The sequence below is a fragment of the Carlito syrichta genome, unplaced genomic scaffold (assembly GCF_000164805.1).
Source record: "Carlito syrichta isolate Samal-C Ts95f unplaced genomic scaffold, Tarsius_syrichta-2.0.1 Scaffold317705, whole genome shotgun sequence".
Classification (NCBI taxonomy): domain Eukaryota; kingdom Metazoa; phylum Chordata; class Mammalia; order Primates; family Tarsiidae; genus Carlito; species Carlito syrichta.
The window spans coordinates 118,721-135,579 of record NW_007261801.1 but is presented as its reverse complement, the minus strand read 5'-3'; the positions used below and the strand labels follow the sequence as shown (position 1 = coordinate 135,579).

Here is a 16,859-nt window from a genome sequence, read left to right as displayed (position 1 = left end):
CTGTTTGTGTTCCAGAATCTGTTTTCTCAGTGTCTGATCTCCCAGGGGTCTGTGTGAGACCTATATTCTTCTTTTGGTTTTTCTTCATTTGTGCGGTTTTTCCCCCTTTCCTACTTTTTCCTTCCCTCCACATCACCGTCTTCTTTATTTCTGTTATTCAGGGGTAAAGGGATTGGTTTTACTTCTGTTTGTTCAATCTCCTATTCTTTATGTATGCCCTCTTACTTTGTTCAGTTCTGGAGTTGCGCTGTAGGTTGGAGGTGGTCCTTTTTGCAGTTTTGAGGTTTACTTAAGTGGGGAGCTGTGCTTCAAAATCTATCTGCAGGTCCTGGTATTCCCTGACAGGTGTGTGGATAATCTGGAACCCAGTTCCCACTGCCTTGGAATCTGTCTGTGCAGTGGGGCTGTAGGTTTACTCCCTGAAATAAAATGTGGTTAGCAGAGGGAAGAGAATGGAGCAGACAGTGGGTTGAAGAGGGGGGTGGAGAGATAGAGGAGTAAGGGGGGAAACAAACGTGTGCCAACAAATGGAGAGAGAGACCTGTATTGAAACAGATAAAAACAATAGACCACAGCTACAGACGAACCAACTCCCATACAAAAAAAAATAAAACATATAGTGATGCTAACATACAAGCTAACCAGCCACCTTATTGGTGTGCTGTTCCTGTATACAAAGATATGGTTTACAGAGAGAAGAAAAGAGAAGCAAAGGAAGAGGGGGAAAAAAAAGAAGAAAAGGAACAATACAGTAGGAATAGAATTAAGTCTTTAAACTAACAGAATCAATGAAGCACACTCTGAGACTCTTCGTTTAAGTCCAATGTCCTTTCAGGTCTGATTTCTAGTTTTCTTTTCAAACTGGTAAATTAGTTTGCAGTTAGGGTCAGTTGCCCCTGGTCTGCTGTGAAGGACAGTTCAGATCACCCTCCGTTCACCACTCTGGCCTATGTCTTTTCCAAGCTTGTTTCTCTCATTTCGGTGTTGTTACCTTGAATCACCAGCAGGTGGTGCTATCTCAGCTGCTCGCCCCAGAGGGGGTGGGGCCAGACAGGAACCGGCAGAGACTGGAGATGGATGCCTGCCTCAGGGCACAGGCAGGGGACTCACCGGGGGCAGGACTTCTCGGTCGCAGGAGAGGTGGCAGCAATCCCAGCAGATCTTCCCTGAAGGGGCTTCAAGGACTGAAGTCGTGGATCGCCTCCGGCCCGGGTGGTGTGATGTGCTACCAGCGGCGGCGGTGGTGTCTGCGCTGCAGTGGCTGTCCAGTCCACTGTGATGCCCCACCGGTGGCAACGGCTGAGCTCCGTATAAAGAGCAGGCTGCGATATTGGGGTATGCAGCCCCCAGGGCGAGAGCCAGAGACCCACTGCAGTTCTCCTTTGCAGAGGGTTTCACAGACCAGGTTTCCCCGTCGCCATCTTGCCGCGATTCTGTAAGTTTTTTAAACATGAGGTCTCAGCGTGTTGCCTAGACTGGTCTCAAGCTCCTGGATGCAAGCGGTTCTCCCACATCAGCCTCCCAAAGTGCTGAGATTACAGGCGTGAATCACCACACAGGCCTAACTCGTTCTCTGAGCCACATTTTTTCTTAAAGATTATTGTTTAAAAAAAGTGCTGCACATTATTACAGGAAATTTGGTCAGAAAAGTAACAAAGAGAAAAGTACTTGTAATTTCACCACTCACATATAACTACTCTCCAGTCCTGGTATTTATTATAGTCTTTTATAATAAAAATAGTAGCAGTGACAGCAGCAACAGTAAATACCCTGTGATGCTTCGCAGAGTGGGTGCTTGTATCACTCCGGATAACGGAGGTTGGATCCTGTGGTGCTCTGTTAGATGGGTCAGGGGAGGAGGCAGGGCGGGTACAAGGGAAGCAGCAGGGCAGGAAGGAGGCAGGCTGGTTAAGGAGGAGTGCGACTGTTCCCTTCAGTCAACACCCTGTTGTAAAACCTGAGCACGTCAGGCTTCTAACTGGGTCAGGGGAGTGTTGGTAACAGAGGCAGCTCAGAGCTGTATCAGCTCTGTTTCTAGGCTGCAGATGATTTTCCAAGCCTGGGGTGGGCCGTTGTTGTGTTCAAAGATTGTGGCTGTTCCACCCCTACACAAAAGACACAGGAAGTGGGAGGCTGTCCTGTCCCTTGAAGAGCCCCTTGCTGGCCCCACTGGATCCTGGCAGGGGTGTGGGAAGCGCTCGCTTGGAGGACAGGGCCTGAGTAGGTGCCAAAAAAGCCTTGACCTTGAACCTCCTGACTCGAAGGTTACCACCATCCTGGCAGGCTGGGAAGGCCCTGTGCTGTGGGTGAGGACAGCTTGCAGCAGCCAAAAATGTTCCATTTCCTGCCTTTTTGTTTTCCTCTTTTAGCATAGTGGCCATTCAGGTGAGGAAGGGGGAAGAAAAAGTGAACTTTTGGCCTTTTAGGTGCAGTCTTTGCAGTCTTCATACAGTTCTGTGCAGCGCAGTGCTTTACGTTATTTTTGGAGCAGCCTCTTTAAGCCTTGCAGGACATCTGGCTAATAGAACAAGCGTTTCCAAGCACTTCAGTCATTGCGGGCTTAGATGCTTCTTTTGAGTAGCTTTCTGCTCCTGACCCTGATCCATTTTTCTCCATTCATCCCAGCAGTACTTTTCTAGAACACGTTTTTCTTAAGCCTTGGCGCTTTCTAGTTGGTATGTGTGTTGTTTTTATAGTCTGCCTCTGATTGAAAAGTAAATAAAACCTTGGTTTTCTACAGGCTAGCTAGCTGGGAGCAAATGACTTCCAGCCCATGTCAAGTACAATGAGCAGGTGTTGTTTTTAAGGACTAGCTTCTTAATTCGAGGTTTTATGTGTTTATGTTTGTGTAAAGTGCCAGTCTGCGTGTCTCTTGGGTATGACTTGGCTTGGAAATACTGTACTAGCTGTAAGGAGCGCATGGAAAGCACTCTGGGAGGATATGTAACTTTTCAGGTGTGAACTCCTCATCCCAGGGTTCACGGGGAGAAGTAGCATCCCAGCGGGGTAATAGCCTGAGCAGCCTGCTAGCTGGAAATGTCTGTCAAGAAGAAATGTATTAAAGAACCTGAATGGGTCACTGGAGGCAGCATGCTGGGGTAGAAAGTACCCTGGCCTAGACCAGAGGAGTTTCTGAGTTTCTACACCTGACACTATTACTGCACTTCTCTGGGGCTTGCTTTTTCTTCGCCTGTGAGATGAGGTTTGACAGTGATGGGCAGTCAACTGGCTGGAAGGAGAAGCTCCTTCTAGGGTTTCATTTGCTCCAAGGGCCCATTCCTCAGGCAAACTTTTCCTGAAGCAACACAGGGCTACAGGAGGAACTTCACACAGGGAGCGCATGTCCTTTAACCAGAAGAGTTTTGCTTAGGGCTATAATGCACATTGAGGCACCACACTAAGCTTTGTTCGGGGCAAGGGAAGTTCTGTGACTTGGAGAAGGCTTAACAGTTACTAGTAGATGCTCTGTCAGAGGAACCTTTTGCATCACTACTTCCATTACTGTAGCACGTTCAACTTTGTTTTCTCTGAGTATGTAGATTTTTCTCTTTTTATGTAATGTTACATGTTGTTATAGTTGAGAGTGTAGGACTGTCACTCTCACTTTTGGGTAACTGTAAGGCAAAGGCTGAAGAAGTCCCAAGAAGTGCGCTTGGCCATGATGTTGGCAGCTCAATGGCATGTGCCGACATGGAGGGCCGGCCTCTTGGAGACAGGAGGTGTTTCGGAGGAACCTGAGAGGGAGTTCTGGGAGCCACTTTACCCTTTCCCAGAGCACCCCAACTGCCACATGCCCAGGCTCCAGCCCTCCTGTGAGCTCTGTGAATGGATGCCATGACCCAGAAGTCTACTCCTCCCATACTGAGCTGGGTTGGAGAATGCCTGTTTGTTACTTAGTAGCAAATGGGAGGGGGACAAGGCAGTGCCACTTCTTAGAGTAGATTATTTGGCTTCAGTTTTCATGGATGGCCTGATGGGATAAAATGGTGTCTTGCTGAAAAGCCTATGCAAAGGAATGGGAAATAGAGGATTTCAAAATCTGTAGCTTCCTCCCCTGCTGCTGTTTGGTGCATGAATTGCGTGTATGTGAGGTCTGGTGAAATAGGTTGTGAGTCTTTTTATTATGATCTCCATTTTTAGTTACTTGTCGCCATGAAGAGTTTTTCAGGCATTCAGAAAGGGGCATGCCTTGGAGAACACTCCAGGTTTGGTCTCTGAGAGAAGGTCCTAGTCATTTAAGACCCAATTTATGAAGAACTAATTTATTTCAACAATAGAGGTCCATCAATAAATGATCACCATAAAGCATAATAGCCCTGAAACACACACACACTAAAAATAAGAGGAAGTACATAAATAAGCACAAGTCACAGTTCTCAGTCTGTTCCTGAATTTGCAAGGACATCAGTGTCACTTAGCACTCTTCCTCCCTTTTCTCCAGCACCCGTAGAGAATGCGTGGCTTCCTGAGGGCTTCTGTCACTTAGTCACTTGATCTTCAGCAGATCATGTTGTGCAGACCTTATTTCGCATGTCTTTTCTACGTGTTCCAAGAGTTTCTTAAGGTGCCAGGCCTCTTTCCGTCTTTAAGAGGCTAATTAAAAATGGCCTCATCCCCTTCCTTCCGCCTTTAGCCCTGCTGATCCAGTTTGACTTTCCTTTTGACAGACTGTGACAGTGAGCAGAGCCCACACGGAGAACAGGACATTGGAGTCCTTGCCTCTCGGATGAATTTCTGTTTCCTCATCTGGAAGATGCCAGCTGCTTTTTTTTTTCTAGGCCTAAGATCACTGTGGGCCTTTCTCTTGCCTTTCTCCTTTTGCTCACTGTTCTGCCTCTTCCCTGCTCCCTGCTTCAGCTGCTCAGAATATGCACTGTTGTCTGAAAATACTTACAAGTAAACTTGGTTGTGAGGAAGCATCAATAAGCCAGATGTGGGCAAGATTCGGAGTTCTGAAGTTCTTATTTTAACACTGTCTCACTTTTTGTTTGCCTTTCTTATGCGGTAGCCGCATACAGCTAACAGTCATATTATGTTTGGTTTGCAGTCATTGTAAAGTAAGACAATAGCATATTTTCGCTCATCAGATAGTAAAAATTTAAAAACTTGATGCTCACCAGTGTTGGTGAGAGTGTGGTGATGTGCTCACTTTCACACTCATCTGGAGAAATGTGATTAGACATCTTTTTCAGAGGGTAGCTTGGCAACATCAGTCAGTCTTTTTAGAGCACATGCAGATTGACTGACTCCAGAGGCCTCTGAAAAAACTCATAGGCAGATATGAAGAGAGTCGTCCAAGGGTGCTTCTTGCTGTGTTGTTATAATAGCAACATTTTGGAATGGTTCTATATTTCCATGAAGAGAGGGATGGTATAATAAGACACACACACTCACACTCTCACACACCTTTATGTTATGCAGATAGTGATCTGTATGCACTAACATACTTTAAGTAGAAAAGCAAGACAGAACCATATGTTCACTGTGATCCATTTATATGAAAATCACACAATCACCTACATACATATGTGTATAGAATCATCTGGGAAAATGGCGATTACCAGGAAATTCATCAAAGGTATTAGGGGAATGTTGTTTAGAGGGTATTTCCAAAACTTTAGGGTCAGATAAGAAGCATGTTTGTACCTTGGCCAGGGCTGTGTAGAAGTAACTCCACCCTTCCCTTTCTTTGTATGTCCAACTTGTTCTTCTGACGTGTCTCTGTTACACAGGTAACTCGGGACCAGATGAAGGTGTTTATCCAGCAGGAGTTTAAGAAGGTTCAGAAGGTGATTGCTGATGAGGAGAAGAAGGCCCTTCATCTTGTGGACATCCAAGAAGCAATGGCCACAGCTCATGTGACAGAGATCCTGGCAGACATCCAGTCCCACATGGATAGGCTGATGACTCAGATGGCCCAAGCCAAGGAGCAACTTGATACCTCTAATGAATCAGCAGAGCCAAAGGCACAGGTAAAACAAAGGCCCACAGTGGTCAGCAAGATAAGTGGGAGGAGACTGATGCCATATTTGTTAGCTCTGAACGTGAATGAATTGGACGCTTAGATGGACTGTAAGGGGTTCAACTGATTGTGAACAGTGTGGTTTGCTGGCCAGGAGGGCGCCCTGTGGCTGGGCCTGGCAAAGTATTTATCCACCACGATTTAAAGGAGTATAGTCAATGAGGCGGATGCTGATCACATTAAAAGGAGGGAAGCCAAAAATCAGAACCAGAGAAGGGGACAAGTTATAGACTGTGAACCCCGGGCTGTAAGCGAAGTCATCGCAGAGCGGGGCTGAGTGAGGGTCAGTCAGGAGGGGAGTGAGCGTGAGGCAGGCCCGAGGGAATGAGGCGGGACTTACTCTGTGAGTAATGAGAGGGTGCCTTGGACTGCTGGCTGCGTGGAGCCCGCTGTATAGATTGGGCTGGGCTGTATTCATTTGTTACTTAGTAATACAAGGGCAATTTTAGGCGTGTTTACTAAACAATATATGCAGGCTTTTTGAATCCACCTCTAGAAAGTAATTTAAGGTAGCTATTTAAAACATTTCAGCCACTAGAGAAAGGCTACTGTTTATCAGATTTCAACCTGGGAGAAAAACCTGGAAGAAAAACCTGTGGACGTGCCAGGACTGCTGCTGACTCAGGAGCTCTGCTTTGACTGGCATCTTGTCTGGCTGAGAGAAGAGCCATGGTCATCTGGGGGCAGGTGCTGTGCAGGCCATCCTGATAGGATGTGTTACCTGCGGCACCAGGCGAGGGTTTTGGTCCATTTTCATCCGCGTGGGAAAGAATGACTCTTGCCATTTCTAGATAGGCAAGAGAGCACCTTCTATTCATATGCCATTTAATCCCTATGCCAGCACTTATTAGTGCCATTTTGCAGGTGGGATACTGAGATACAGAGAACTGCAGAGACACTGACCCAGTGTCATTTAGTTAGGAGAAAACAGGAGGAAAAAAGCCGGGATGTAGATCCACGTCCGTCCTGTGCCAGTGTCTGTGCTTCTTCCTTCCTACATGATGGACTCCAAGCGTTCTGTCAGTGGGGAACATCAGAAGAATCAGTGTTCACAAAGTCAGGGTGGTTCATTGTGCCTCAGTAAAAAAGTTTTCCCAGACTCAGTGCAAGAGATCAATAGCATAACTCTGTCCAAAATTCCCCTCTATTCCTTGTGTTGACTAGGCGGTTCTTTAAAAACAGGCTCGTTTTGAGGCCTTCCCTCTGTTCTTTTGTTTTCCTTTCGAATAAGGAATTTAGTCCTTCCTCAACATTAACGATCCCCTAAGCACCTCAGCAGCACAGTGCTTGTTAGCTCTGGTGGAATTACTCTTAGTGGGGGTGCAGGAGCTGACAGCCCTAAGGACCAGACTATGGACAACTGAACTATTGAAAACAAGAAGTCCATTATATGAGTGAGAACATGTGATATTCTGGGAAACTATGGGGGGGAGGGGGAGGGGATTAACAGTAGCAAATATCTGTCTGGGGCTGGGAAAACACCTCTTATCAACAGGGTGTCTGAATGAAACGTAATTGTACACCTAACCCTTAACTGTACCCCACAAAACTATAATAAAAATACTGATTAATTATTAAAAAAAAAGAAATACAGGAAAGTAAAGGGGGGCCAGTTATGATATTTTAAGGAAAAAAAAGTCCCTTGACCAGGCATGGTGGCTCAAGCCTGTAATCCCAGCACTTTTGAAGGTCAAGGCTAGAGGATTGTCTGAACCCAGGGGTTGGAGACCCACCTGGGCAACTCAGCGAGACTTCATCTCTACAATAAATTTAAAAAAAAAATAGCTGAGCAAGGTGACAAATGCCTGTGGTTCCAACTACTTAGAAGGCTGAGGTGGAAGGATCGCCTGAGCCTAGCAGATCAAGGCTGCAGTGGCCATTAGTATACTACTGTACACCAACCTGTGCAACAGAGTGAGACTCTTACTCAATAATAATAATAATAATAGTAAGTACCTTAAGTATTCCTCCTACTATGTTTTTATACTTTTCCTATGCATTATACTGACAGGTAGTATACATTTGTGTGCATTATATTTTCAACACACATGCACTCCTGCATAAACAGTAGTGTTGTTTTGTTATTATATGTATGTTTTTGCTGCTACAAACTCCATAGAAAAGATGTCATAATGTCAATTTTAATCTTTTCTGTCAATATTATATTTTTGTGATATATTCATCTTTAGTTTTGCATGGCAGGTGTCAGCACGCTTTTCCTGAAAATATCTGAATAGCAAAGGGCCACATACTGTATGCTGTACAGACCACACAGTCTTTGTGACATCTACTTAACTCTCTGCTCATAGTGTGGAAGCAGCCACAGATAATATATAAGTGAATGGAGATGGTTGTATTCCAATAAAACTTTATTTGTAAAAACAAAAAAAAAAAAAAAAGAAAACAAGAAGTGACATTCAGCTGGCCAGAGTGTTTAAAAAGACCTGTTGGCATCCAGTAGCCTCTTGTTCCAGTTAACCTGGGAATTTGTCAGAGCAGGGTCCAGTCCCTCTCTTTCACTCAACAGAGGGATTCTGTTCTTAGCTTCGCAGGTATGGAATTTTAAAAAAATTACCTGCATTTTGAATTCATCTAAAAGATTCTCCTCTCTCCCACATTTTATTATAAAAGTTCAAACGTAGAGCAAAGTTGGAAAAATTTTATGGATTATGGCCTATTCCTAGCACCTAGATTCCATCACTAACATTTTGCCATACTTGCTTTATAATGTGTCTAGCCATCTTTCCAACCGTCCACTCACGAGTCCATTTTATTTTTGATATATTTGAAACAAATCACAGCTTCTGGTTCTGAGTGTGACGGAGTCAACACATTGCTTTTTACTCCTTTCACTAACCACAGTAAAAATTCCTGGATAGAATACTTAAAAGGTAGAGAAAAGATGGCCACTGACTGGGATTGCGGGACTTGAGGGACTTCAAGGCAGTGAATTCCCTGTGGATCCTGGCCTGGGTGATCTACAAACTGGAAGCACTAGTGGACACAGACACAAAAGAAAAACCCAAGAAAAGCCTGTTCTCTAGCCAAGGAACGGGGAGAGGGCGGCCCAGCCATAGAGTAGCCTTGGACCATACCTGCCTGTCAGGAGGGGTGCATCATCAAGAAAGCTGCCCTTTCCCCAGCCCCACTTGGCACTGTGGTGGTGGAGCCAGTGGGCTGAAACTGTTCATGTCTTTCCCTGAAGAGATGGGTGCCTTTCTTTCTAGGGAGCTCGTGGGTGAACATGATTTCTACCATTGCCCCTGTAGGCAGAGCTCCGCCTTCTACCCTGCCCCACAGCCACAGCAAGGAAGCAGGGACTATGGATGCACTCTGACTCCTGCCTCTTGCCCCACCCTCACACACCACCAAGTCCTTGGGTGGAACTCTGTCTCCCATTCCTGCCCTGTAGTGTGAAGTTGGCATGCCTCCCCCACAGCTCTGTGGAGACTGGAGAGAGGAGTCCTGCCATCTGAGGGGGAGACCAGAACAGCACTCTGGCGGCTTTGTAAACAGAGTTGCATTTGAATCATAGTCCATAAAAGTGATTTCGGACATGTATTCTGAACCTACACAGGTTGACTGCTGAAATAGAAGGTTAAAATAGGTGTTTGGTTTTTTTGGAAGCAGGGTCTCACTGTCGCCCAGGCCAGAGTGCCGTGGCATGATCACAGTTCACCACAGCCTTGACTTCCTGGGTGCAGATGACCCTTCTGCTCAGCCTTCTCAGTAGCTACTACAGGCATGTGCTCCCACCATGCCTGACTAATTTTTTTTTAGAGAGACAGTCTTGCTATGTTGCCTAGGCTGGTCTTGAACTCCTGATCTCAAACAGTTCTCCCACCTCAGCCTCCCAAAGTGCTTGAGCCACTGCATTTGGTTGAAGAACTAGATTTTTATAATATAACTCAGTGTGTCCAGTATATAGTTCAAAGTTACTTATTATACCATGAACCAGTGCATCTCAATTCTAAGGAGAAAAGGCAGTCAATATATGCCAACACCAAGATGGCACAGATGTTGGAGATAGCAGACAACGGTTTTAAACCTATCATAAAAATGTCTTAATGAGCAAAGACTCTGGAGACAAATAAAAACTAGAGAATCTCAATAAAGTGATAGATATTAAAAAGACCAAATGAAAATTTTACAACTGAAAAATACAGTAACAAACACAAAAATTGATTAGACGAGCTCAGTAGGAAATTAGAGTAAAGATCTGATGAATCTGAAGATAGGTTGATACTGAACTGATCCAAGACAAACAAACAAAAAAAAACACTGACTGAGTGCAGTGACTCATGCTTGTAATCCCAGCACTGTGGGAGGCTATGGTGAGAGGATCGCTTGAGGCCAGGAGTTTGAGATCAGCCAGACTTCATCTCTGTTTTTTAAAAAATTAAAAGCTGGATGTAGTGATGCACACCTGTAGACCCAGCTCCGCTACTCAGGAGGCTGAGGCGGGTGGATCACTTGAGCCCAGGAGGTCGAGGCTGCAGTGCTGTGATTATGTCACTATGCTCCATCCTGGGTGACAGAGTAAGACCCTGATTCAAATGAATGAATGAATGTACTTGAATTGTGCTTTAGTAACCTGTAGAACAATAATGAAAGCTTTGACATAAGGAGAAAAAGGATCGTGGAAATGAAAAAAAATTTGAGGAAATAATGGCTCAGAATTTCCAAATTTTGACTGAAAGACATAAACCCACAGATTTAAGAAGCTCAGTGAACCCAATATAAACTAAGAAATCTACACCTGGACACATCAAAATCAAACTTCTGAAAACCAGGGACAAAGAAAAAAATTTGGACAGTGGAACAGCTAAAGCAAAATGACACATTTACTCTGCAAACTGACAGGATGAATCAACATGATATATGACTCCACTTATGAGTCTCGTTTTACAAGCTGTCAGCAATGGTTGATAGTTTTCATGTAAAGGTCTTGAATGGCTTCTGATAAATTTATTTCTGGTTATTTAGTATTTTTGAGGCTATTGAAAGTAGAATCGTTTTTAACCCTTTGCTCTTGTTCCCTCTGAGGAGACATTGTAAATCTAGCAAACCATCAAATTACATATTATCCATGAGGGAGGAAGAGAACGAGACTGCATTGTCTATGTGAATAGAAAAACACCCGGTGGAAGATGTCCAACAATCACCTATCGCACAGCATGAATTGGTGAAACGGCAATGTGTGTTGGTGAATGTTTCACATGATACCACATGTTAGAAAAATGGAATACGGAACGTTCTGATTTTTTGTCGTAAATAAGTTCCTCAGTGTACAAAGTTCGATGGCAGTCCAGTATCATTACAGTAAAATAATTGGTTCCAATGCTTTGCCATTTAATATGTAGTGATGCATTTTTCACTTTCTGTTAAAAAGTGCAGTCGAGTTGCTGGTAGATGGTCCGTGAGATGTCTCCAAGTGCAAAGGGTTAAATTTCGTTTTTCAGTTTTTATGTTAGCGCACAAAAATACAGTTGCTTTTTGTATATCAACCGTGTATCTTGTAACCTTGCCAAATTTGCCTGTTAGAGGTTTTATAGACTCTTCAGGATGTCAGCCATCATTCTATCTGCAAGTGGAGACGGTTTTGTTTCTTCCTTTCCATCTTTATGCCTTTTGCTTGATTTTTCTTGACTTACTGCAGTGGCAAGGGCTCCAGTGCAGTGTCTAACATCAGTGATAAAAGTGAACATCCTTATTTTGTTGACAGTCTCAGAATTAAAGCATTCAGTACATTTCTATCAAGTGTGATGCTTTTTATAGATGCCTTATATCAGATTGAGGAAGTCCCCTTCTTTGCCCAATGTGCTGAGTGGTTTTGCCATGAACTGATGTTGACTTTTGAGAGATGTTTCTTCTGCATCTGTTGAAATGATGAGGTGGTTTTCTCTATTATTCTCTTGTGTTGTTTAATTTTACAATACTAGACCAACCTTGCATTTCTGAGTCCCTCTTGGTCATGATGTATTATCTGGGTTCAGCTTGCTAATACAGCAAGATTGGCAGCCCTCTGTCTGCTGACCTGTTCACAGTGGCCCTGTAATTCATGTGTGTGTGGGTTTTTTTTGTTTTTTGTTTTTGTGATAGTGACTGTTGTTTCTGAAAAGAGGCTGTAAGCAGCAGAAATGGATAAACACAGCAAAGGGAGTTTGTGTCTTTGTTCATGAGGGATCTTCGTCTTTAATTTTATACTTTCATAATACCACTGTTAGGTTTTGGTATTAGGGGTATGTTGGCCTCATGAAAGAGACTGAGAAGTATTTTTTCCTCATTTGTTTCTGACTTTTCTACTCTTTTGTGCTGAATTTTGTTATATTGTTTTTATGAAACTCTTTGCCATGGTCAAGCAGGTAAAAAAAAAAAAAAGATGTGTATTTTTATGTCATGAGCATTTTTGTTTTTTGTCCAGTTTTGAAAGGAGAGTACTGAGTTGCCGTGAGATAATATTGGAAAAAGTTAGTTTGCATGTGAAAATTATTAAAAAATGATACAAGCAGGCCAGGTGTGGTGGTTCACACTTATAATCCCAGCACTTTGGGAGGCTGAGGTGAGAGAATTGCCTGAGCCCACAGGTTCGAGACCAGCCTGGGCAACTTGGCAAGACTGCTTCTCTACAATAAATCAAGAAAAATTAGCTGGGCATGGTGGCACATGCCTGTAGCTCCAGCTACTTGGAAAGCTGAGCCTGTGTGACAGAGTGAGACTCCAACTCAAAAGATAAAATTAAAAATAATAATAAAAAATTTTGCTGGGCTTGGTGGCTCAGCTTGTAATCCCGCGCTTTGGGAGGCCAAGGTGAGTGGATTGCCTGAGTCCGCAGGTTTGAGACTCGCCTGGGCGACTTGACAAGACCTCATGTCTACAGTAAATGAAAAAATTAGCCAGGCGTGGTAGTACGCGCCTGTAGTTCCGGCTACTTGGAAGTCTGAGTGGAAGGATCGCTGGAGCCCAGCAGGTCGAGGCTGCGGTGCCCAGGAGTGTGCCACTGCACTCCAGTCTGGGCGACAGAGTGAGACTTCAACTCAAAAAAAAATTAATAAAAAAATGATACATGCATACCATAATCACTTATTTTAAACTTGAGACATATATTTATAACTTTTCTGAATTCTGAAGCAAGTCCTTTTCTTTGAAATATGGGTTTGCTAATTGGGTTTGCTGATTGAAGTTGAATGCCCTGTTTTGATATAAACCACACCTATATGGCATCATTTATAAGGTACAATTTCAGGCTGTGTATAGTGACAGGGATTTCATTCAAAGTAAGTTGAATACAGACTCTTATTTTTCGTAACATATTTTTTTCTAGCAGATTGCATATGCTTCATGCAGCTCAAAATTGACACATTTTTAGATAATTCATCTTTATTGATACTGTGGACACATTCAGCCTAGTTTTCACTGAAGCAGCAGGTATGTAACTTGCACTCACTTGTTCTTACTGATTAAATTGTACTTGTAAGCTCACCTGACGTAAATGGACTTGGGATGCAACTTGCTGATTCTTGGGGAACAGCATGTCCACTGGTGGGATGCAGAGGGGGAGGTTGCAGGAGAGTGCAGCCTGCTGACTGTGAGCACTTGAGGCGTTCCAGGAATGGACTAGAGCACTGCTGAATCCAAGAAGTCACTTGTGTGGAAGTTGGCGTTTCACAGACTCTCACTTCCGATGTTCTCTGAAACCAGAATTCGCTCACAGTGGTGGCGGAAGTTCATCTTAAGCCCTACGTCTGTCTTGAGTCATTATTCATGGTGTGCCTTGTGCTGGGGTAGATGCAGTGAACACAGAGCAGGACAGTTCTGATCTCAAGGAATTGAAATCCAAAGAGGAAAGCACTGTGTGCTGCAATCACTGTCAGTTTTCTTCTGAGTACTAGCCTCGAAGGGTGAACCCTACAGGTGCAGAGGAGGGGTGGAGGATTAATCCGCTCAAGCTGTTAGCAAGGAGGTTTCCGAGAGAGGCTTGGTCTCTAAGGATGGGTAGGAACTAACTGGGCCTTCAGGACAGGGAAGTGCATTTCAGGGAGGAAGAACAGACATGCACAGCGTGGGTATGAGATGTGCAAGTCCTCTCTCTGTCCATTGACCTGTTCACAGCAGCCCTGCAATTCGTGTGTGTGTGCTCTTGCTATGTGATAGTGACTGTTGTTTCTGAAGAGGCACACCTCTGTGAGTGGCAGAAATGGGCAAACATGCAGCAGAACCTTGTGCCACTTACTTCCTGTTCTACCTTGCTCTCCTCTGGGAATGTTGTGAGTTAATAATTCAAGGAAAGTGCAGTGGTGGCTGCCGTGTTGCACACTGACTTGCGACTATTGGGCAGTTGTTTAGTGTCTCACACTGATCTCACTTCTTTTGATCCATGACCCTTTGAGATAAGAATTAGGATCTCCATGTGCAGATGAAGAGACTGAAACTGGTAAAAGTGAAGTAAATTCGTGCAAGCATCACTGTGGGGTTAATGAGCCAGACTTGAGACCATGTTTTTGTAACTCAGAAACGCCATTTCTCATGTGCTGGGGTAGGTGATTGTGAAGAGGAGGGTTCAGGCATTCAGGCATTTTTTGTATAAGGTTCTTTTAGACAGTTACATTTAAACACCCAAAAGCAACTGAAAAGTGGTATTGAGATTTGTGTCATTAATGGTTATGTAACTTATATTAAATTTGAAATACAGGACTCTTTTTTGTTATATTATAGTTCCTGTGAGACATACCAGTTGATCAAAATGCAGAGAAAGCTTTCAGCACCCTACCCTCTCTCTACCGCATGCCCCACTTCCCTCTTCTGAGGGTGTGGGGGTTTCGCACCCTGAAGTATGATTGTGAGTTCTGACCGCCTGCTAACATGCCGTCCTCTTTCAGCCTTCAGCGTCCAGGCTGGCCCAGGTCACCTTCTGGCTGTAGCTGTCCTTCACTGGCTGCTCCCTGGCGATCAGTCCCCACTGCCTCTGTCACACTCACCTACCCATCCTCGGTTCCCACCCCTGCCCCCCACACCCCTGCCCAAGACACACACGCACACCCTGTCCACCCTGCACCCCTCTCCCTTGTCACACTACAACCACCCGTCCTGGCATCTGCCATCTCATGCTCCCCACTATCTGCCCAAGACCCACGTGCACACCCCCCTACCCCTGTTCTCTACTTTCACTTTAAGCAGTGCATTTCTTTAAATGGGCACCTTTGCTCTCACTAGGTCAGTGCCCTTCCCACTTTTCCCTGTCATAGTAGTCCTGGGAAAACCCTGCTTATCCCTCAGGCCAGTAGGAGCGTTCCCTTCTCCAGGTGGGGCAGTGGCCTCCACTTCCTTCTGACTCTCAGAGCGCTCTGTTAGTCTTTGTAGAGTCCTTACCTTGTGTCCTGGTTCACTTCTCTTGCCTGTTTCTCCTGTTCCTGCAAGAATAGGAAATCGTGCCAGGTTATCTTTTAAAATCCTCAGTCAGCACCTGCGTGGAGTAGCTTCTTAATGAATCCTACTGTATAGCTGCCAATACTGATAAGTAACCTGTGTCCCAGGCACTGTGCTTGATGGTCATTCCATCTTCATACTTAGGATATAGATAGAGATGACTCTTGCCCTGTTTTACAGACTAGGAAATGGAAGTCAAGAGGTACATTCACCTGAGTAGGGTGACACAGCAGGAAAGTGCTGGGATCAAGATTTGAACCCAGAGTGTCTGACCCCGGAGGTCAGACTTTATGTCAGTAGGAATCATTCATTCATTCATTCATTCATTCTCTGGATAGTACTAGAGGCGCATTCTCTCTTGAGACTTCTCTGAATGACTAAGAGGAGGTTGTAAAGTTACTCTGTCACCAGAGGGTGAGTGCAATCCCTTGGGAAAGGCTTGAGAGTCATTTGAACAATCTTATTTGCCCACAGAAGGAGGCTCAGAGGAGTCTGCCAGAGGAGAGGACATAGCACCTGGAACAGTGGCATTCACACATTTTTACAGAATGGATGGGAAGAAAGCCATTCTCTGACTGGAGAAGGTTGTGCATCCTTGGATGCCAAAGCTGCCCCTTGCAGGAGAGAAGACAGGGGCCATGTTAATTAATCCATTTGCCCAGGGGCACACAGCTTGGGCAGAGAACTCGGGCCAGAATCCAGTTTCCTGAGTCCCGTCGGGTCCTTTCCCTCACAGCTCTGTACATTAGAGTCGCTGTGCTCGCGTGTGATGAAGAATGCTGGACCAAGACCGAGATGGGTCTTTGAAGGAAACAGCTTGAGGCTTTTAGAGCCGGCCAGCTTTTGCCTCAGACCCGCTGCTATTTTGGGGTCCTCGTCTGGCTCAAAACGGAGTACTACCTGCCGTGCAAGTGAAAAGACCAGGCTGCTGCTTAGGCCACCCAGGTCTGTGGTGCACTCGCGTCTCTGCTTGCCAGGGCAGATTGTTAGCTCATCTCTGCTGGGCAGTTTGGACATGGCATTTTGTTGACCCTGTCCTGCCTTAGATGTCTGTTGGTTTTTCTCTGTTACAATAAATGCACAAACCGTGCTTTCAGGTTGGGAAAGGAGGGAGAGAAGAAATCGTATCCTGTTGGCACCAATCATGGTTTCTAATGCTGTTTCTTTCTGTTTGTCTTTCAGGGCGATGAGGACGAACCCAGGTAAGATCACATTACAGCTGCTTTTCTGTCCTCAGAATCGAGTGACATTTGGCCTTTTAATGCCCCATGACATATGGACAGCCAAGGAGCAACACAGAAAAGGGATCTCTGTCCTAAGCCTGAGATGTGAGGGTCCTATTTTTTTTTTTTTTTTTTTGAGTTGGAGTCTCACTCTGTCGCCCAGACTGGAGTGCAGTGGTCGCTCCCCG

The 16,859-nt window shown here is 44.8% G+C and overlaps 1 protein-coding gene across 2 annotated transcripts in view; it reads left to right on the top strand.

Annotated features, from left to right (window-relative positions):
• The window catches only part of LOC103277421 (tripartite motif-containing protein 44), a 59,526-nt gene that overhangs the window by 17,775 nt on the left and 24,892 nt on the right, over positions 1 to 16,859 (top strand). For both annotated transcript variants that reach the window (XM_008074795.1, XM_008074794.1), the window contains exons 2-3: positions 5,733 to 5,972; positions 16,631 to 16,650. In XM_008074795.1, coding sequence (XP_008072986.1) covers positions 5,733 to 5,972; positions 16,631 to 16,650 — 260 coding nt within the window. The remainder of the gene's footprint in view (positions 1 to 5,732; positions 5,973 to 16,630; positions 16,651 to 16,859) is intronic.